The following is a 23,079-nucleotide window of genomic DNA, read 5'->3' as shown; positions in this document are numbered from 1 at the left end:
TCTGCTATGCAAATTTGTCTCCAAATTTAACTTTGACTGATGAGGTATTCAATAAATATCTGTTAAAGGAATAAAAAAAGTAAGGGAAAAAGGAGAGGAAGGTAGGAAGAAAGGGGAAGCCTGAAGTAATACAGGGGGCAAAGGGGAGTGAAGCATAAATCTAATTAATCTTATCAATAAAAACCAGGAGTCAGATATGGGGGTAAAACCTGAAAGATCAGAGCAGCAGGGGAGCAGCCACCAGTGACCTCCTTCCTCTTCCACTCCTCCAGCCCAAAAATAAAGGCTGAGACCTGTCTCCACCCTGCCTTATCACTTCCTGTCTCTGCCCCTCGTTGTCACTTCCTATCTCCTCTCTGTACAGACCTCCAGACCTCTAAGGTTAACTAGTGGCTAGCGCTGCCCTCTGATCTCCAGGTAAGGTTTATTTCTCAGAGCACAAACTAAATATCACACAACAGATGAGGGAAAGAAAAGAGAAAATGGGGGTGTCAAGAGAGATTATTACTGATACAGCTCCTAACCAGGTATTTATGGTTATTAACTAAAATTATAATTTTTCTTGAGACAGGGTTTCTTGAGACAGGGTTTCTCTGTGTAGCTTTCGAGTAAAATTATATTTTAAGAAACAAATTTAGCTTTATCACCAACTTCCCCAATTTAGCTCACTTGTTTGTGAAAATTTATTGAGCATCTATTGTTTACAAACCATATGCTACTAGATTTTGTGGGATAATGAGAGCATTGGTATTTCTACAAAGAAAAGCCCATGCCTCTGGAAGTCTTAGGTTGTATAAGGAAATTTCTACTAATGTGTAGCTAGGTAGACATAATGTCAATCTGCCTTCCAAATATCTGTTAGTGCCCTGAGCAAAGTTACTCTCAGCTCTAATTAGAGAAGCTTTTATTTTCAATGAGTGACTGTGAATGCAGAGACTCATGGCTCCCCGTGATGCTGAGAATAACGAGCCATTTAAACTACCTGCTCTAAGACTCAGGGAACATTGCAGAAGAGGGAGAAAAAGTATGTTAAGAGTTGGAAAGTAAGGAGAAGGGCTACAAGATTCTGTCTTAAGGGCATGGCACTGCCATTACAGTCATGATCTGACAGTAGTTAGAGAGACAGAGAGAGAGAGAGAGAGAGAGAGAGAGAGAGAGAGAGAGAGAGAGAGAGAGAGAGAGAGGTGGCGGGGTTGGGGAGAAAGAGAGAGAGAGTATAGATGCAACTGCTGATCACATTTAGTGTTACTTTTATGTGACTGTTTTTAAGGCAGTACTCTTGGTACTGGATAGCCAATTAGGGGGGTCATCCTGGGGAAAAATAATTTCTCCCTCTCTTGCCTCTAGTTCTTCAGATAGAGGTGGGCCCCGATGAGTTTCCCCCATTCATGTTGGCATGCCAAGAGGTATGTCATTGTTCAGGCATTGGTTAGGCAGCCATGTTGTTGAGATTTTATGAATGCATCTTTGCTGTGCAACACCATTTCTGTGTACAGATACCACCAAAGTCCAGTTTGGTAAACTGACTCAAAGACAGCTACATCACCAAAGCCCATGGCAGCACGGGTGTCAGCTAAGGAAAGATGAAAACCTGGAGCACACTGCAATCTTTCAGCAGTTCCACAGGTTGGGAGGTGTCTTTTGTTTTTTGTTTGTTTGTTTGGTTGGTTTTTGTTTATTTTTTGTTGTTGTTGTTGTTGTTTTGTTTGGTTGGTTGGTTGGTTTTGGTTTTTTGAGACAGGGTTGTTTCTCTGTATTGTTTTGGAGGTTGTCCTGGAACTTGCTCTGTAGACCAGGCTGGCTTCAAACTCACAGAGATATGCCTGCCTCTGCCTCCCAAGTGCTGGGATTAAAAGTGTGCACCACCAATGCCCATCGGGAGGTGTCTTTTTCAGGTTGCTCAGTTGGTTTGAGCCTATTCCAGGCAGTTTCACTGGTCTTGTTTCTTAGGCTATTTAACTTGTCTCTCCTTCGTCCAAGCTGTCAGTGCGCCTGGGCCTCTTCTAGGTAGCTCAGCTGGTCTGAAAGTTTCTCTCAGCAGTCCTTACTGCTTATAAATACTTGGGGAGGGAGGGACCTAGCAATTGTGGTCAGTTTCAGGAAATTCCTGAAACTATTTTGAATTGTGTACTTTCTGCAGGATGGAGAGTTTCATCTCCCTTTAGAACAAAATCCTGTCGTTTCACCTCTCTGCAAATATTCATTCTTAAAATATCCCTTTGTTTCAACTCTTCTTAAATGTACCATGCTTTAACAAGCTTCCCTTCAAGATAGAAAGGCTGAATTCCAAGGAAACTACCACACAAGCTTCCGTGTCATTGTAGAAGACACGATCTCACAGCACTTTCTGGTCCTAGGGTCTTACAACTTTTCCACCTTCTCCTTTGTGATGTTCCCTGAGCTTTTGGTGTTTGCATCGTGTTATAAATGTGTCCTCTGGGGCTGAGCACTCCATAGTCAGTTGTTCTCTGCATTGTGTGTGCCCTCCTGTGATGATCTCCATCCACAGATAAAAATGAGAGCCACACTTATCTATGGGTACAGGGACAAGTATTTGGAATGCAGTTAGGAATTACACTGGCCTAGGAAAGTTGCAGTAATGGATTCTCCTCTAAGATTCATGATATCACCAGCCATGAATATTTAGTTAGGTTTACTCACTTACCTTCTCTTCTGTAAGTTAAATATTTTTACCACATTCTCACATTCCCTCTCGTTTCTTTTTGATTCTTTGTCTCTTGAAGTTCCTCCATAGTGAGTCCACTTATCTGACAGGAAGTTATTTAGTATTTAGCAATCATGTAGGGCCTTTGACACTATTGATTCCATGAGACTATCTTTTTTAAAAAATGGTTTAACTTTGTTGTTGTTGTGTATGTTATCTGTCTGTGTGAGGCTGTACTCATGCCATGGTGTGTCTATGGAAATCTGAGGACAACTTTTTTGTGGCATAGGCTCTTTCCTTCTTTCTTTATGTGGGTTCAAAGATCAAAGTCAGGCAAATGCCTTTAGCCTCTAAGACAGTGGTTCTCAACCTGTAGATTGAAACCCCTTTGGGGTTGCATATCAGGTATTCTGCATATCAGGTATTTACATTAAAATTCATAACAGTAGCAAAATTACAGTTGTGAAGTACTGACAAAATCATTTTATGGTTGGGGGTCACCACAGCATGAGGAACTGTATTAAAGGGTCACAGCATTAAGAAGGTTGAGAACCACTGCTCTAAGGATTTTTGCCAGACCTCTTTTAAATACTATTGCCGTTATGTGTGTTGTATTGTTTGTGATTGCCACAATGCATATGTAATAACATCCATGTAGAAGTCAGGGGACAACTTTTGGGAGTCAATTCTAGAGCCCAAACTCAGGTTGGCAGGGTTCCAATGCATGTGTTTTTACCTCCCAATGCATTTTACCAGCCCACAAATATCTCTTTCAATGTTTTGGCTTTTCACACTTGGTTTATGTACTTGAGTTCACGTGACAGAGCAAACATCTTTAATGATAATACCTAAAAAATTTCAACTTGTATATGCTTGAGATATATAGAAAAGATGACATTTGTAGGGTTAAAAACAGGAGGACAATGACATTCCTACTGGGAAAACCATGATTGTAAGATGACATAATAAACCATTGGAGAGCTAAATTGATTGATGGCTGTTTCCAAGCACTTACTTCCATACATATGAATAAAATTGCCAACTCTTTCTTGCCCTTAAATTCGATCTTCAGGACATTTTTGTCAGTACTTAGTACTGTGTAGATACACTAAAGAAGGAATTTTTATTTCAAATTATTTTTAAGTGTTATTCAGAACAACCTTAGAGGACTAACTCTAGTTCCTCCCCACATTTAATGTATCTGAAAATAGGATGAATCACACAACTGATGGCATGCTATAGCTGAGCACTCTCAGCTTCACCATGCCCCATAGCTTCAGAGAAGTTGGGATAAGCATTCATGCCACCAATGTGACCTTGTCCTTTTTAACTACTTATCTCTGATCATGAAGAAGACCCTGGATTCCAAATGTACAGCCTTTAGATAGGCCAGTTCCTTGGGCCATTACCTGCCCGGGTTTCCTATCAGCTATACCAAACATCCATCAATGACCCTTTTGTCAGTGGGAAGGGAATACTTGGTAAGTCCGTCTGGAACTGGCAAGAAATTTAAAATTTCTTACTATGTACACAGTACAATTTCTCATTGATAAGAGTAAACAAAAGCAAGTTGTGTCTTATGCATGACAATGCATTACATCTCAAGAAATGTGACAGTAATGCTTAAATCTTCTCATTTACATGTGCCTTGCTGAGCAGGCCTCCTCATGCATCCCATCACCCAGCATCCTGGGCTCCTCTGCTTCCAGCTCTCCAGGGATCATCTCTCTCTCTCTCTCTCTCTCTCTCTCTCTCTCTCTCTCTCTCTCTCTCTCTCTGTGTGTGTGTGTGTGTGTGTGTGTGTGTGTGTGTGTGTGTGTAAGAATGGTTAACCTCATTAGGTCAGACTCTCTGTGTGTAGAATTTCAGAATGGTCTCAGCCCATCATTCCTTCCTGCTGCTGCCGTGTGAGCATTCTTACCTTGCCAAACCCAAGCCTTTCAAGTGAACAGATCTGGGGATTAGGCATCACCCACGGAAACATTTTCCTGATGGGGACATTATGAGTTCTGTCTTAAGAACTATCCATTTTACCATAAACTAGGTTATGCACAAGAGTGATGTGAACAGAGGGAAGAAAATCAGAGTATTTGTCCCATTAGGTTTGAAGGGTGTGGACTTTATTTATGGCTTAACCAGAGAGCAACACATCTAGTTCTATTCAGGGAATTTAATTTGCATCTCATTAACTACCTTGGCAAAATTCAACATTAGCCTAGAAAGGCTCATTTGATTAAAGAACTAGTGGACGTTACTTCTCACAGGCTAATCAAGTTAATTTTAATGGCAGTAATACTGTCTGCCTGGCAAGTTACTGTGGAAATCAAATAAGCTACCTCATATTCTGGGTGATTTCTAAATTATACAGTATTTATACAAATATAGGCATTTCAGGACTGTTTATTCCTTTGTGACAGCCCCTAGGTTCCATTTTTTCCCTGTACATATTGCTACGAGATATTACATCACTATTTAACCAAGGGGAACCTCAGTCTGACTTATTATTAACCATGTTTTCAAATGGTACACTAATTTACTAAATATATTTAGAAAACTATCACAGGTCAGCGATGGCCAGTCATGAGTTGTTAAACAGCTATATACACTAAGAACATGATTTGGGAGACAGTTGTGAAGCTTGGGCTACCTGAGGGGAACCCCTGGCAATAGGGCCAGGATCTATCTCTGGTACATGAGTTAGCTTGTTGGAGCCCATTTCCTATAGTGTGATGCCATTCTCAGTCTTAATGCAAGGGGGAGAGGCTTGGTTCTGCCCCAACTTAATGTGCCAGACCTTGCCAACTTCTCATGAGAGCCCTCACCCATTAGGAAGAGTGGATGGGGGGCTGGAGGTGAGGGGAGGCAAGAGGAGTGGGGAGGAGAACTGTGGTTGGAATACAAAATGAAAATTTAAAAACTTAATTACCTTGTTTAAAAGAAAACAGTGTTTGTGCGCTTACATGTACACACACATACACACGCACACACACACTGATTTCGGCAGATCTGCCTGAGAATCAGCACAACTCTTTACTCTTGCACATTCTGTGTGCAAAGGTTGGGAGCTGGAGACAATATCTGGAGAAGGCATTCCAATTCCAGGGAAAAAAAGTGGGAAATGCTACTTCCTCTTTCCCTAAATCAAAAGCAAGGCTCCAAGGAAAACAGGGTTTATGTGTGAGTTTCTGGAGTCACTTTTCTCCTGAACTGAATAGAGGGTAACAAATGGAGTGAAACAAAATGGGTTATGTTGACATCAGGATTCCACGGTTCATTAGCTGAGATACTCCAAGTCATGCTACAGAAGGGCCAGGGTACAGTAGTCTGAGGTCCCTTCCAAGACAGTTGTCTTAGTTAGGGTTTCTATTGCTGTGAAGAGACACCATGAGCATAGCAACTCTTATAAAGGAAAACATTTAACATTAACATTAACAGTTCAGAGGTTCATTATCGCCATGGCGGGGAGCATGGTGACATGTAGACAGACATGGTGCTGTTTAAGTAGGTGAGAGTCCTACATCTTGCAGGCAACAGGGACTGGTCTGTGACACTGGGTGGTATCTTGAACATAGGAAACCTCAAAGCCCACCCCCACCGTGACATACTTCCTCTTACAAAGCCACACCTACTCCAAAAAAGCCACACCTCTAATAGTGTCAATCCCTATGAGCTTACGGGGGCCAATTAGATCCGAACTACCACAGGTGTACTCCACTGAAGATCACAGTGACCACGATCAAGCCTATTTAGCCTCCAAAATAAAACATGATTGCAAAAAAGGACTCATCTGTCCAATTAGCTATCTAGAGCTCTCAAAGATGCTGGGTGATTCACAAAATATCTCTAGAAGATTCCATAGATAGACAAGTCTAACTTTTTAGATGGAAGAGACTTCAAGCATATCAAACAGATATAGCTGCAGACGATACCTTTACTGGTATTTATGTTTATCCTGATATTTGATATTAATAGGCAGGCAGCGTAGACACTGAAAAGCAAGATAAGACCAATCAAGTCCACACTAAGCTAATATGACACAGTGTTTTTGAAAGATTTGCAAGACTTTTTGAGGTCAAATACATTAATTTCATCTTATGGAACCATCATGGAAAAACAATATGATCTCATTTTAAAGACAGGTGATCCAGAAGTAAGCTTAAGAAAAGTCAGCTCATAGCCTATAAAAAAAGGATGTTAGTGCCAAAGAAGCCTATCCACTGATTAAACTTCTGCTTAATTCCCATTGGTATGTAGCATGCCTTTAGAGTGTACAACTACAAGAGGAAAGCCTTTCAACTTAACCCTACTACCCACTGGTTAAACTTCTGCTTAATTCCCATTGGTATGTAGCATGCCTTTAGAGTGTACAACTACAAGAGGAAAGCCTTTCAACTTAACCCTACTACCCACTGGTTAAACTTCTGCTTAATTCCCATTGGTATGTAGCATGCCTTTAGAGTGTACAACTACAAGAGGAAAGCCTTTCAACTTAACCCTACTACCCACTGGTAGTAGAGGAAAGCCTTTCAACTTAACCCACTACCCACTGGTAGTAGAGGAAAGCCTTTCAACTTAACCCTACTACCCACTGGTAGTAGAGGAAAGCCTTTCAACTTAACCCTACTACCCACTGGTTAAACTTCTGCTTAATTCCCATTGGTATGTAGCATGCCTTTAGAGTGTACAACTACAAGAGGAAAGCCTTTCAACTTAACCCTACTACCCACTGGTTAAACTTCTGCTTAATTCCCATTGGTATGTAGCATGCCTTTAGAGTGTACAACTACAAGAGGAAAGCCTTTCAACTTAACCCTACTACCCACTGGTTAAACTTCTGCTTAATTCCCATTGGTATGTAGCATGCCTTTAGAGTGTACAACTACAAGAGGAAAGCCTTTCAACTTAACCCTACTACCCACTGGTTAAACTTCTGCTTAATTCCCATTGGTATGTAGCATGCCTTTAGAGTGTACAACTACAAGAGGAAAGCCTTTCAACTTAACCCTACTACCCACTGGTTAAACTTCTGCTTAATTCCCATTGGTATGTAGCATGCCTTTAGAGTGTACAACTACAAGAGGAAAGCCTTTCAACTTAACCCTACTACCCACTGGTTAAACTTCTGCTTAATTCCCATTGGTATGTAGCATGCCTTTAGAGTGTACAACTACAAGAGGAAAGCCTTTCAACTTAACCCTACTACCCACTGGTTAAACTTCTGCTTAATTCCCATTGGTATGTAGCATGCCTTTAGAGTGTACAACTACAAGAGGAAAGCCTTTCAACTTAACCCACTACCCACTGGTAGCACCCACACCTGTGCTTACTTGTGTTCTTATTATGCAAAACTGTAAGAGGCCAGACCCCACACAGAACTCAAGAACCACAAAAGCTGAATTAATATATATTGTGGTGACAAGTGACAAACAAAATGGAAGATTTGGAAGAAATAGAGGTAAGCTGGAGGGAAACTGGCTAAGGTAAAACCAGAAGTTGGGGGTCAGAAAACAACTGGGATGTTCTTCAGCAGTTCCTTGGGGGTCGGCTTCTTCCTTTGCAGTTACAAAGCATCAGAGTGTGTGTGCATATGTATGTGTGCATGTTTGTGTGTTTATTAGAGGACTAGGTGCTAATGCCAGATCCTATTCTTCCAGTTTTTCAAAATAAGAGGAAGAAAACTCTTTCTCTCACTGTGTTTGAACATAGGAGAAATAATCTGATTGTTATATCCTATATCATGTATCAATTCCTGGATATAGAGTGGGGGGGGAGCTATCAAGAATGACATATCTTAGAAACCTGTCCCCTTTCTGGGAGGTGATAGCACATGCCTTTAATCCCAGCACTCTGGAGGCAGAGGCAGGCGGATCTCTGTGAGTTCAAGGCCAACCTAGTCTACAAAGCTAGTTCCAGGACAGCCAGGACTACACAGAGAAATCCTCTCTCAAAAGAAAAAAAGGAATTAAAAATAAACCTGTCCCCAATTCCAAGATTTTGGCCAGGAAGAAAAAGACTTAGTAAAAAGGCAATGGGTACTGGACAGACTACAAGAAGACATTTAAAACTGTAATAAAACTCAAAATGCCACTTGATTAATAGAAATATACCATAAAGGAAAATGTCAGATAAAGCAAAACCATTAACACATGAAGGCTTGATAATCAATTTCCACAGACATTGCCTGTGATAGGGAACAAGGTAGAGCAGAATATATTTAGGCAATATTTCTTTTGCTCTTCCTAGAATATAAATTTATTCTAGTTGGTATAGTAAAAAGTAAAGTTACAACCAGACATTGTGGTACACGCCTTTAATCGCAGCACTCAGGAAACAGGCTGGCAGATCTCTGTCATTTCAAGGCTAACCTGTCTACACAGAGAGACCAAGTTTCAACACCCTCCCCCCCAAAAAATAAGGAAAGAAAGACACAGTAATGGCTTTATTAGAAGTAAAAGCCTGCTGACCTAATGTTTGGCCATTCTAACATTTTTTGTATGTTTTCCCTCATGGAACCACACTATTCCCAAGTGAGAAAAGAGAACGAACACACTGATATCTGTCAAATTTGTCATTTTTATTTTATCGCTTAACAGATTTTTAAAAATATGGCACTCTTTGAGCATCTATTCAGGTGTTGACAATGTTTGAAACATTCTTAGAATCCCCTTGCCTTAAAGTAACAGACTGGAATGATAAGCAAGTGCATTTGAAGACACATCAATATCAACAATAATAATACTTTCAAAAGTTTACTCTAATATAGACATATTTACTCTCATGGACCTTGTGCCGTCTAAGAAGGGCTCTTCCTATCAGTGTTGGCAGCAGATGCTTTCAACCACGGAGCCAGCCAGAAAGGCAGTGCTACATAGAGGGTACTGTGTGTGTGTCGGGGGGGGGGGGGATTCTGCTTCTCCTTTACATACTGCACAGGTTAGCTGTGGCTATACTTGAGGAGAAATGAGTTTCAATGACAACCGTCACCCAAAACATGCATACATTCCTATAATTAGTAGCAGAATGGTACATTTTACTGTGCAGACACCAGCTGTCCAGCCTGGCTTCAGGGTGCCTAGACATTCACACATCTGATGTCAAGGGAACTTTTGAATTGACCCTTCCTGGCAACTGTCTTGTATTGAGGCTACTTCTAAGGAAGCATCCCTTATAATCCCAAGTCACCATGTTCATTCCCCAACACAAAGAGTTTGTAATCTACTCAGATCTGAGACTCTCCCAACACTCCCCCCTCCACAGATCAGGCTAAAGTAATAGCACTTTGTTAAGAGAACTAATTTAAGCAGTTCTGTAGAAAAAGCCATTCACCGTTTAGAATCTTTGCTGAGCAGAATGGTGAGCCTAAAAGGAAAATATCTTGGAAGATCGTTTTTGTAAACACTACTGCCATTGTGATTTAGGACTCATGATAAATTTCCCACAGTTCTTTTTGGCTTAGGAGATGCTGTATAAGTAAACACTGGGGCTCAATAACAGAGAGGGAGTCTTCTGAATACAAAGGCATAGCACAGTATCTTAAAGTAGGAGAACAGGTAAGTATGTCAACAGGTCTCTAGTCCTTTTCCTATAGTTAGTCTCAGCTGTTAGTGCACAAAAGTAGGTGGTTGGTTGTCTATGAAGACACCGTCTCATGGGCACCAGCACTGGAAGATCCCATGCCTAATTCTTTCTTCTGCTTACTTCTCCCAGAGACTCTCCTGTTTGCCTTCCTGGGTATCTATTTGGCTATAAGAAGTGTGGAGGAAGGAGGATGTTCTAAAGAGGCAAGCACAATCACCAAATCAGAGCTTTCTCTCAAAAAAAGAGGAAAGTAAAAGATATATAGTTATCAAAAACATATTCTGCCTAATCACAAATTCACATGAAAATTTTCTGGTTTAGTATACACAGAATAAAAGATAAACATACATTCAAAGTAAGCACCAATGGCAAAGACAACCTTCTTAGCACTTAAGAAACAAGACCACGATGAAATGTTTTCCTTTTGTCTTTCATAGAAACGTGAGAACACACTGAAGAGAACAGTCTGTGGCTGCACAAATCCAGAAATTACTAGAAGAAAACTAGTCGAAACTTCTTGTTAAATATATAGTTTTGATTACTGACACCCTTTCAATTAAATCCTATGTGTTCAAAATGAAATCTTAGCATCCTGAGACAAATGTCTATTCCACATTTCAAGTTGAAATCTGCTGCATTGGCATTAGTTTTGGTGAAACCTGGTGAGTGAAAGAGAAAAAAAAGAAGTCAAAGTTTACTCTACCATGGGATGTTAACATACAATTTCACTTTATAATTTTAATTTTTGAATTAAACAATAAAGACTGAGGAAATATTAAGTTTCAAAAGTTATCAATTGATATAAAGAAATCCTATTTTATATAACTTAAGTGTTCATCGGGAAAGAAGTAAGTATATAACCAGTTTAACTTAATATGCACCTCAAGTGACATTTCAGAGATAATAGACTTTAAGTGGTATGAAAACATTTCCCCCTCCCCACTTTGGCCCCTCAAGCACACAATGACTAATACAAGTATGAACAAAATTTAAAGTATCAGTGCAAGAGGTCATCAGTCACATTCCCACATGGTTGGCAGAAGACTCTGCATACCTGGCTGATAAACTACTGGACAATTGATGATTGTTAGGGGAAGGGGATTCATTTTTCTTTGGGGTGTGGCCATGGGTAAGTAGCAGAGTTCTGGTGAATAGGCCTCACCCATGTGCATGCAGGGTAGCACAAATTTGAATCAGTAGTTTATACAAAAAAAATGAAAAAGCAAAGAAAAAAGAAAAAAAGAATATGACCATGGGTAGGAGAATTATTAAGGAAGTCTGGGACAAAGGTGGATATGCTCAATATACATTGGTTATATTTGAATAAAATTGCCAAAGAATAAATAAAAAGTATTCTTTAAAATGGTTTTGGGATTTTCATCAGCTTGTCACAGCTTTAGAATGAGGAAATATGCAGTATTTTCATTCTTTGAAAATAAATTATCATTTGAGAAGGATTTGGGAAGAACCTTCTTTCAAAATGTGAGCACCAGGGCAGAAAAGTAATCAAAACTCTTTAGTTATGAAAATATTGGGTCATGGTGTCACAAAAATAAGCCACAAATGATTGACTATCCAACTTACAAACTTATGCATGTCAAAGAAAACAACCAACTAAGTCATGTCCCCAAAAAGGGGATTAATGCCCAGCATATATAAGGATAGCCTGTAGGTCAGCAAAGAGCAATGGCTTGATTAAACAATAAGTAGTTGAACAGATAATTAATTCCTCATAGAAGGTACTCAGATGACCAATACATGATTGTGTAAGCCAGTGATTACAAGAGAAATGCAAATGAAAGTCCTGAGAACTGGTGGTTAGAATATAAAGCGGTGCAGCCATTGTGGAAAGGGCATGGAAATTCCTCTCAGAATTAAAACGGAGTTCACATATAACCCTGTAATTCTACTTCTGGGGGCATGTCCAAAACATTTCAGAAGAGGATCTCAAAGTAATACTGTATACTAGTGTCCATAGCAACAATATTCACAGTTGTGAAGAAGTAGAGGTAGCCCAAATGTCCAAGCAGAGGTGAATGCCATAATGCCCTGAGAAACTGAAGATGGTAAAAAGAGATGGGAGGTCATCTCATGGTCATGAATTGGAAGAACAAATATCACTAAAATGTATACACTATTCAATGTGATCTACAGACCAATGTGATTCTTTATTTAAAAAATGTGTATGAGTGTTTTGCCTGAATGTATGTACATGCACCATGTGTGTGTAACACCTGTGGAAGCCAGAATTGGGTAATGGATCCCCTGGAATTGGAGTTACAGAGGGTTATAAGCCACCATGTATGTGGGCGCTAAGACTGGTTAGGTACCACTCAAGAGCAGCAAGAGTTCTTCACCACTGAGCAATCTCTTCAGCTATGAAGTTCTTCTTCAAAACACCAGTCACAGAACCAGAAGCAGTATTGAAATTTAAATGGAACCACAAAAAGCCTAGAATAGTCAAGGCTATTTTGAGCTTAGGTGCAAAGTAGGAAACATTGCCAAATTTGAATTTAAAATAAACTCAAATCTATGGCAAGTGAAATAGTGTGGTGTTTTTATATACTGCAAATCTATGGCAACTGAAGTAGACATAGACCCATGGAAAAGGACAAAGGCTCTAAAACTAAGGGTAGTGATCTAAAGTCACCTGCTTTTGACAAAGGTACTAACAATACTGGAAAACTGAAAACACCGAGGAACGACAATCTTCTCATATATGGCACTGTGAGACCCAGATATCCATGTGCAAAACCGAATTAGACAACCCTCCCCCATCTGTCAATCACCAATTACAAAATACAAGACTCTTAAACTATAAAACTACCAGAAGAAAACAAGACAAAAGCTTCAGGACTTTGAAACTGGCAAGGATATTTTAAAAAGGAGGAGGAGGAGGAGGAGACACTAATGCACAGGAGAAAAAAAAGCAAAAACAAATGAGATTGTAGCACCTAAAGTGCTCTGCAGAGCAGAGGAAACAAGCAAAGACTGAACAATGTACTGAGGGACAAGACTCCTTGCAGCATGTTCTTACAAAGAATGAACAACACATGAATGACAAAAACATAAGATCCTGAATGCATATATGGAACTCAAACAACTCAACAGGGAAAACATCTCCCAAATAATCTAATTAAAAGTGGGCAACACGGCTAGGTGCAGGGGCACCATGTCTTCAACCCTAGAACTCAGGAGGCAGAGGCAGGTGATTCACTGAATTTGAGGCTAGCCTGGTCTATAGAGTAAGTTTCAGAACATCCAGGGATACCTGGAGAAACCCTGTCTCAAAACAAACACACATACAAACAAATAAAAGAAGTGTACAATATATCTAAATAGACATGAAAGGGAAACATCAAAAAAAAAGCCAATGGGTTATATGAAAATTCTCAAAAATCATTAATCATTAAATAAATAAAAATCAAAGCTATGATGAGATGCCAGCTCAACCTAGTTAGATTAGCTATTATCAGAGGGACAAAGATACTTTTCTTGGTCTTTCTGGTAAGACCAAGTGTAAAATCACAAAGGAATAAGTGCTGGCAAGGACATAGAAGGGACACCTGGTAGAGACAGAATGGTAAAGCCATTGTGAACATCAGTACAAGATTTTCTCAAAAATTAAAAATAGAATCACCATATGATCTAGCAGTCTCACTACAGAGGAGATAAGGCCATTACACCAACGACACAACTACATTCCCTATTCATAAGAACCAAGAAATAGAAACAACGTGAATACCTACCACCTAATGAGTGGATATAGAAAATGGTATTCATGTACAACAGAATACTATCTAGTAATAAAACAATAGATTACTGGATTTTGTAGCAACATACATGAAACTGGAAGTCAATGTTTTAAATGAACTAAGCAAGCCAGCCCATTAAAATGAGTATTGCATGATCTCACTTGCATGTAGAATAGAAAACAGTATGAAGTCATAGAAGGAGCCAGTAGAATGTTGGTTCCCAGAGGTTAGGAGGAGAATGGAGAGATGGATGAGGTAGACCAACCACTGAGACTGAGTTATTGTTAGGAGTGAGAGTGTGTGATACGTTGCTGGGCGGTGGCATGACTACCTATATTTATAACAACGCTGTGTTATATACGTCCTAACGTTAATAGAAAGGATTTTAAATGTTTCTATCACCAAGAAATGCTTGATGGCAGGGATGTTTATCCTGACTTGTATGCAATTCATACACACATTAAAACATCAAAATATACCTCATAAATAAACCAATTCTCATATCACTGTAGTACTAGTAAAAGGAAGGGATGACACTGAAATACATGAAGGACCATGGAGGCATTTTCAATCTAGGAAGACAGAACTAGCAGGGTTTGCACACTTGCCCCTCCCCTCATGTGTGTGTAACAAAAACAGCAAAGGTTTTTCTGAATTGCCCACATGAATGCCAGATAGCTAGATAATGAGGGTCTTGTGCTGTATATTCTTTTGCAGCAGAAACTGAAGTTTCTGCGGCTCTCTGAAGGTGTTACCTGACAGAGAGCTCCTATTCCACACAGAAGGAAAAAAAAGGACAGCTGATTAAGAACTGTTTGATTGTTTCACTGGAGTACGAAATCCTAAATAGTTGAAGTATAAATAAATCCCCTTTCTTCTCCCTGAAGTAATGAGACAGTTAATTAAAAATTTGCTTTTCCAGCAAGTATTGCTGGGAGACTGCTTTGTTTCCAAAGGGAAATTCAGAAAAGGTTAGTAAACAAAAGACCACAATACTGTATCAGGAGTGGTTACTATGTACATAATGAATTATACAGCAAAGTTCTTTCAAATAAATTTGTTATGCACTTGTAGGTACAAGCGAAGTCTTTGTGCACGGAAAATTAAGTATGAAATCTGTGGAGAGCATAGCAAATAATTTTTGTTAAGTGAGTTTTTCTAATTTCATCTCATTATATTTCATTGTAATTAGTAGATGGGTTCTGTCATTCACTGTTTTACAGACATATATATTCGTTTTACCTTCAGTTAACTTTAAGTTCATTGCATCTATCTGTCAACCCCAACAGGAAGGTGACTGGTGATTTACAATAAGCACCTTTATACACACAATAAATAAATACAATTTTAAAGGATAAATAAATAAGTGTAACTACAAAAATTGTAATAAAACCGTCCCTAGTTGGGTTTCCAGATCTTGTGTTTTCTGTGAGCTACTATTTTCCTGCAAGTAGGATACTAGTTTGCACTTGCTACATTCTAATATCTCTAACGGATGGAATAAAAGGCGCAGATCAAGGAGAGCATCATCGTCAGGTGGGTGTAAGAATAAGGAAGTACTCCTTTTCCACAGGTGGCTGACAACCCATTTATCCACACCTGGCAGAGAACGGATGATTCCCTGGGCTTCACAAAAGACACGTGAGCAGGGGTTTGTCCTCTGTCCCCTGCAGCTCCTGGTGTGTCCTCCTGCTCCTGCCTCACACCTGACAGCCCTGACCTGAGTCACACGCCTACCACTCTACCAGCTCTCACAGGAGGTGCCCTTCCTTACTTCTGCTCAGAAACGAATGGCTTGTGCCTTAACCATTGGTTCACCCAGTCTGTGGTCCAGCACAAGAAGCTGGCTCTGCTTGCATAAACACTTACTGCGAAGTCACAGCCAGTGCTCTTCTTTATGTCATCAACAGTCAGGCCTTCCCAGAGCTCAATCAGTGTCAGCCCATTTTTCTTGTCCACATCAAACACACCCTGTGGGAAGTCAAGAAAATGACAATGACCATTTCCGTTATAAAAATTGTCGCACAAAAATAGATGGGACTTTCAAGTTCCTAGAAGAGAAATAAGATCCAGGACCAAAGACTTAAAACCAACAATGAACAAATGACCACTATAACCATTATAAATAATACCAACTCCTTAACCAGCCATTAGTTAGTGACTACAGTTGGCATCTTCTAGCACTGTTATCAGATTTGTTTTTAGCTGTCTTCCATTTGTTAACTCTAACATATTGGGTGAAAGGCCAGCAAGGTGACCAATGATCTGAAGAGGGAAAGGAATGAACACAATGGGGATGTGGCAGAGCAGAGTTGGAAAGAGATAGGATAGGGATGATGGGGAAATGCTGCTGGGTAAATGAATGTAGGAAATAAAAGGAGACACTATAGTACCCAAGCATAATTATGAAATAAAAGCTGGCCTGGCCCCAAAAGCCCAGCCTACTCAACTAAGTAGTTGTTCAAGTTCTTGCTGGTAAAGCTCCTCAACCTCTAAAATCCCAAAAGACACAAGGGTCCCAAGAGGAGAGCATGAGCATCCACAGGCTTTTGGTGAGCAAATCAAACGGTTGTGCTGGTGTCTAAGGCAGACAGGAATTCTGACCCCCACCTGCACAACCCATTCCAACATCATGGCCACAGGACCAACTTGTAATGGTACTACCATAGCATCACTTGACTTGAGTGGAAGGAGTCTCTAGATCATGTTCAGGCTACAGTGTAGGTGTGTTATTATTCCTTAGCAGAGTGCCTAAGCCAAGTCAAAGACCTAAGGTAATTACTTTTTCCAATTGGTTTATATTTTTCTTCCAGAAGGAACATCACAGGACAAGGGATGTTTACTTTCTTTGTTTGTTTGATAACATGGTTGATTCTACTGAAACAATGATTGAAATTTAAGAGGAATTATGTTTCATTTGGTAGTCTAGGGGGTAATCAAAAATGTGATAAAAATAGAGTAAACCCTAAATGTTAAATTGTTAACTGCTAATCAAAAAATGATACTGAAACTACCTTGTCTTACTGCTAATCAAAAATGATAGTGAAGCTGCCTTGTCTTACAGGTAAGTGAATTAATTACTTTATTACTGCCATAAAGGCTACATTATGGATCCCACAGTTAATTACAGCCAGGTGCTGATGAGGAAGCTATCTTTTATAACCCAATCCATACAACAGGAAACAATTACAATTGCTTTCAAAGGGCAACCTAATGGAATTCTGGTTCCTTAGCTGCCATTGCCTTTAATGGCAATGCATCCTCATCCACTCACCCTGCAGCATCTATGAGCACTGTATCTTCATCCACCCACCCAGCAGCATGAATGGAGCACTGAATCCTCATTCACTCAAGCAGCTTCAGTCCCTGAGATGCTGAAGATTCAGATTAGCTGCCTTGACTTTCCTTTTTCACACAGCACCTCTTAGAATTCATGATCTGACTGTGGTCACACGCTAAAGACTCCCACTTATTCCAGCACCATCTTCTCTTCTGAACTCTAGATCCAAATCTCCTATTGTTTTTTAAAATATCAGAAATATAAAATTGAAGGTGTCAAACTAAGCCTCCTCCTCCTCTTTGTAAGCCATTGCCAGAAACAGCCTGGTTCAGAGAAGGTCCTCCAAAGGAAAGTTGAATGAATGAACGAAACAACATGCAAGAACAGCAAAAGTAAAGACAAAAGGGGCTGGAAATGGCCTTAAGCTTTATCACCCGTAAAAGTTACATCATAGGAAAATGCAAATAGCAAATGGAAGATGCTGGAGTGAATGGTGGGGACAGTGGACCACTATGAGGAATTTGGGCAGCAGATCAGTACCCATCCCAAGTATACACATGGACTTTGGACTCCCATAGAACAATGTGAGGTGCACTCTCACCCTGAACTCTTGGGGAAGAGTCTAGGCCCTGCCCTATATGAAATGACAGACTATGGACACACCCATGGAGGGCCTCACCCTCCCTGGGGGAATGAGGGGATAAGGGGGGGGCGTTAGGGGGAGGGCACGGGAGGAGGGGAGGGAAAGGGAGAGGGACCTGGAACTGACTTGTGAAGCAACCTTGTTTCTTATCTAAATTTAAACTGGAAAATAAAATTTAAAAAAAAGAGGAGGAAGAGCCCCTTTGTGATGCAAGTGGAAACTCGCTAGGCTTCAAGGATGGGCACAATGACACTCTGTAAGCAGAAGATTTGGAAAGTCAAAGGCAGGGCAGCAGGGCTTACTGGGGAAGGGGGGGATCGGGTTGGGCATCAACAAGGCTAAAAGACTCATGGTTAGGGTTATCACTGTATTAAAGAAATCTCAACTGCAAAGCAAAGGCCCTGTCCAGAGTTTAGAGGAGACTAAAGAAATAACAACGACTTTGATATGCTTGTTCTCCATACAGCACCCTTATGGAATTCTACACAGCCTCAGGAATATCCAACCAGATGGAACCTCCCTTGAGAATACAGCTTCTGGGAAGTGTTGTATACATAACCTACTTTAGAGCATGTGTTAGGGTATTTCTTCCCATCCTGTAAAGAAGGCTAGTGAGCCAGACTCTGTGAGACACAACTGCCGAACAGCTTTAGTCAAAAGAAGAGAGACATCACGGAGAAGGGGGAGAAGCCAAAACAGGCAATTCTGTCCTGTGGCTTCATCAAGAAAAACACCTTCTTAGATGACTGACAGCAATCATGCCATTCCCAGTTCCTAAGTTCAAATCTGGGATAGGAATCTGGCTGTGGACAACTGTCCCAAATACTTCTCTGATACGAGCAGCTTTTAGCCATATAACTGGCCAAATATTTCCATTTAGGAAACAAAATACAGAGGCATGGAAGTGGTGGGTGTGTTCTGAAGTCCACTTCATGAAAAGGTCAGGCACCATGTAAGAGGCAGAATGTATGTCTTGATGCATGGTGGTTCTATATTACAGCTCATACCCAAGTGACTCAAACTCAATGGTGGGTGAATTTCCTAAAATAAAAACCCGCCGGGCGGTGGTGGCACACGCCTTTAATCCCAGCACTCGGGAGGCAGAGGCAGGCAGATCTCTGTGAGTTTGAGGCCAGGCTGGACCGATAGCCTCCTAAACAATACAGAGAAACCCTGTCTCGTAAAAAACAAAACAAAACAAAAAAACCAACAGTTTATTTGTGTGATTCTGGCAGACAAGAAAGAAAGAGGGGAGAGGTAAGTATACTCTGAACCTTACATATATCACCCATCTTCAGGGTCCAAACTCAAGGATCAACAAAGCTCTTCGATCAAACTGAAAAGTACCCGGATGAGGACAAGAGTTCCATTTTGTGTGTGATTTCCTGAGAGCTGTACATGTACATTAAGAGGCATTGATTTTCCCATTCCCTCCTTCCACAGACTAAATTAATCTTACAGCCATTGATGTAATATGATTTTAGATGGCGATTTTTTAAAAGCCTCAAATGTGTCTCTAAATGAAATAAGAAAAGTGGCAGCTGATACAAGCAGAATCAAAAAGAGGAAAGTAATTTACCTTTTCTGTAATAATGCGGTTCACACACTGCTTTCCCGTCAGCGGTAATGTACACTTTTCCATGATTTTGTGTGCGTTTCCCTGTTTGAAAGAACAACGAGAAAACATCAGCAATAGTCTTTAGGGAATAATTCCTACTTAGAATTGGTGTGACTATAGGAAAACCAGGAATTATCAGAGACATCAACTTTTAAGTATATGCTGTTTTGAAACCTCAGTCAAGCTCTCCTCTCAGGGCAGTTTTTATGCTTGGAATAACGTAGGGAGGACCCCTACAAGTAACCAAACGCTTAAGAGATTTATTGGAAAACCTTGTTCCACATATGAGTACTCTCAGGCCTCGTTTCCTGTACTACCTGATGTGCAGCTCCAAGTCTTGTATCCTCATTTTTCTCTTTCCAAGAACGGTCCCCTTAAAAACATCTGTACTTATTTGTCAAGAGAAGGATGTATACATGGAAAATGAACCTGCAACCCAGCCTTCCTCTTCTAAAACAGATTTTACGTTATTTGTTAAAAAGTAACAGATGCACAGAAAATAGCAGTGCCTTGCTTCCCTTTGCAGCAGGAAAACACCTCCATTTCCTCTATATGTTCATGCATTTTCTCCTACACTGAACGCATTATATTTAGCATGCTATTTATTCCTTGCTGTCAATTTTAGAGATTATCTACTGGCTTATTTTTGTGGTACTTGAGCACTTAATTCTCTTATAAGTTCCATTTGCAACCCCAAAGTCTCTATAATCATATTCTGTCCTCCCAGTCACAATTTGTTGTTTCTTTCAACCATCAGAATTGATTTTATTCTCATCTAATGTCCACGCAAAGCAGACCACTGCTGGGCCAGGTGACTTAGTATACTACATTCACTTTCTCTTGTGACTATTTTCCCCTTGAGATTCAGCTCTACTTTGCTCATTAATAAAACATATGACCTAGCTTCAATGAACTTTTTCTCTTTGAGATTTCTTTTAGCCACAGCTCCCTTTCTTTAAGCATAAAACAGAAGAGGGACTGTGAGCAAAGTTCAGGTTTTACCCATTAACTCTCTTCCCCAGACCTATCCTGACCCCAAATATAGAAGTGGTTTCCCAGGTACTTCTATGGAGCCCAGCTGTAGTATCAGCTCTGACCTATGTTATGATTCAGCTCCCTTTTAACTACGGAGCACTAGGAGCATAAATGAAATCTCCTTTGAGGTTGAAGGCTGCAGGTCTTGTCTTAAAAACACTAAAATGTCTGTACTTTCGTTTGGATCTAAACACACCCAATACCATGATGTCACCACTATCATTAGCCACCTGCCTGTTTTGCCTGTATAAACATCCACCTATGAATTAGTTTAGATATCCCCCCTGACTGGTGTCAAACCAACTACATGTTCAGAGGCAATGCATTTCAGATAACAGGGTGTAATTATGATTTTACTGTTTGTAGTTATTTGTCAACTTTGCAATGCAGCTATAGTTAAGACAGTTTCAGTATGTGTAAGTCTGTGCAAGGCATAAAGATATTCTAAAGTTTCTCAATGGATGAACATATGAATGAATGAATCAATCAATGGAAATGGATGACTTTTTTTAAGACAGACTCTATAACCTTAACTGAGTCGAAACTACTGTTGACTGCATATTAAGTAGCTAGGTATTATACCTTCAAAACCATTGTTTCTAGATCTTGCTATATAAGAAAATTTAGAGATTAGAATGAGAACCTCGCCTTCACTTCTCTTCTGCTATCGTCTCCCTTGTGACATTGCACATTCTGCCTGTCATGGAAGCTAAATTTAAAGGCTGATATTAATGATGAACATTGAACTTCTACAGCTGTCAGGTTTTCTTACATTTAATATAGCTCAAATAAGACATGTCACAATGAATTCCAAGCCTGACTTCAAACGAAGTGAATAGTTTGGAGGCCTCTGAGGACCACTTCCTGCAAGGAGCTCTCACTGTGTTCTCACTATTTGAGAAAGAGCTGCACTTGATGTGAAGGTAGGCTCGTGGAGTTCAACCCTGTTTTAAGAGAAATGATGAATTTCAACTGACATTAATGGTGCCCTACCAACAGAGACCTTTTATAAGCTATTTTCTGTGTAAATAATATAGCATAGATAGGAACGGTGTGGACCTCTCACCAAAAAACTTTTGTACGAAACCTTGCCCTTCTCTCATTGTCTATGTGAGATCAGTGTGTCCATACTTTCTTGCCCACCTTACTTTACAATATCATTAGATTTAAACTAAACAAGTCATCCAACACTTAGTAAGAATAAATGTTAACTGCAATTACTTATATAAGTTATAATTAAAATTCATATAACCTACCAATAAATTCTTTATGAGCTTGTAAGACCCTACATGTGGTCTGACATAGAAATAAGCAAAAAAAAATGGCCTCAATTAATTTCCCGAGACCCACAGAACTAATGAAAAACAGTACATATTTAGAAATAATAGTAAGGCTCGCTTAGGAAACCAACACCTGGTATATTTGTGCAGTTAGAACAACATAGCTAGATGAATTCATTCACATTTAGCCCCAAGACATAGCAGAGATCAAGGAGAGAGCAAAAATAACATGCAGAGAGACGAAAAATGTCACAATTGCAATGCAACAATAGGTTAGCTCTCAAGTCAAACTGACTGACTCCCACTTTAACACTCTTCCTGAGCACTCTGGGCTGAGCATCCGTGTAGCATGACAGCTGCATACATTAATGATTCAAAAAGCGGAACAATGCAGATTTTGAACGTTTAAAAATAAATTCTAATAAAGATTGTCGGTATAGTATGGCAGCATCAAAACACTAGAGAAGTACGAATACCAGGACTCTCATTTAATAGGGACCTGGAGGCACTTGTTTTGGCCTTTAAGTTCTCTAGGTTGTTAATCTCCTACTGCCTTGATCTGCTTTCCCTGATCATGATAAGAATTCACTGAAATGTTGAAGGTGCACAGAACTAGGATTAAAAACACAGAACTGATGCTTAAAAACAAAAACAGGGTTTCTGTGTTCATCCTCATCATTCTGCTTCTTTTTCACATTCTCCAAAAGGGAGCTGAGAAAAGGCAGAAGCATGAATACAAATGTGGAATTAAAATGTCTTGAGCTAGCTGAGTGGTCATGCCTACAGACCCAATGCCTCCAGAAGCTGGAGCAAAAGGGCCATTGAAGCAAGGAATCCAGTGCTGACCTGAGCAATTTCACCATACTTCATCATAGCCGCTATTAACTCCCAAACCCTATTGCTCCCAACTATTTCCCCTGACATCTTTCTCCTCTTCAATACCTTAGGTACTTCACAATTTTGTTTTGCAATGACCTGGGCCTCAGAATTTTCCAGTATTTGCTTCCTTAAGATCTCTTTAATTCTTTAGTTCTCTATATGAAATCCTAGAACTACATTTGGCAGTAATGTACAACTCTGGTTAAATGATAATAACTCTTGCTCTCATAACAGTACATTTCAGGGCATCAAAATGCACTTAATCTCACATAACCAGCTCATTTTTTCATACAACAGAATGTTCTAGGAATTAGTCATTCCCATGCCACCAGCTACTGGGAAAATG

At 39.9% G+C, this 23,079-nt stretch overlaps 1 protein-coding gene across 1 annotated transcript in view; it reads right to left on the bottom strand.

Moving 5' to 3' along the window:
• Nucleotides 1-9,220: 9,220 nt before the first annotated feature.
• The window catches only part of Oxct1 (3-oxoacid CoA-transferase 1), a 127,598-nt gene continuing 113,739 nt past the window's right edge, over nt 9,221-23,079 (bottom strand). The window contains exons 15-17 of the mRNA XM_040757562.1: nt 19,501-19,581; nt 15,868-15,969; nt 9,221-10,902 (exon numbers count right to left, since the gene is read on the bottom strand). Of these exons, the coding sequence (XP_040613496.1) occupies nt 10,861-10,902; nt 15,868-15,969; nt 19,501-19,581 (225 nt within the window). The 3' untranslated portion in view covers nt 9,221-10,860. The remainder of the gene's footprint in view (nt 10,903-15,867; nt 15,970-19,500; nt 19,582-23,079) is intronic.

Source organism: Mesocricetus auratus, unplaced genomic scaffold, assembly GCF_017639785.1.
Source record: "Mesocricetus auratus isolate SY011 unplaced genomic scaffold, BCM_Maur_2.0 Super-Scaffold_100015, whole genome shotgun sequence".
Taxonomy (NCBI): Eukaryota; Metazoa; Chordata; class Mammalia; order Rodentia; family Cricetidae; genus Mesocricetus; species Mesocricetus auratus.
Note: the sequence above shows the minus strand (reverse complement) of the source record. Positions and strands in the feature narration are given on the sequence as shown.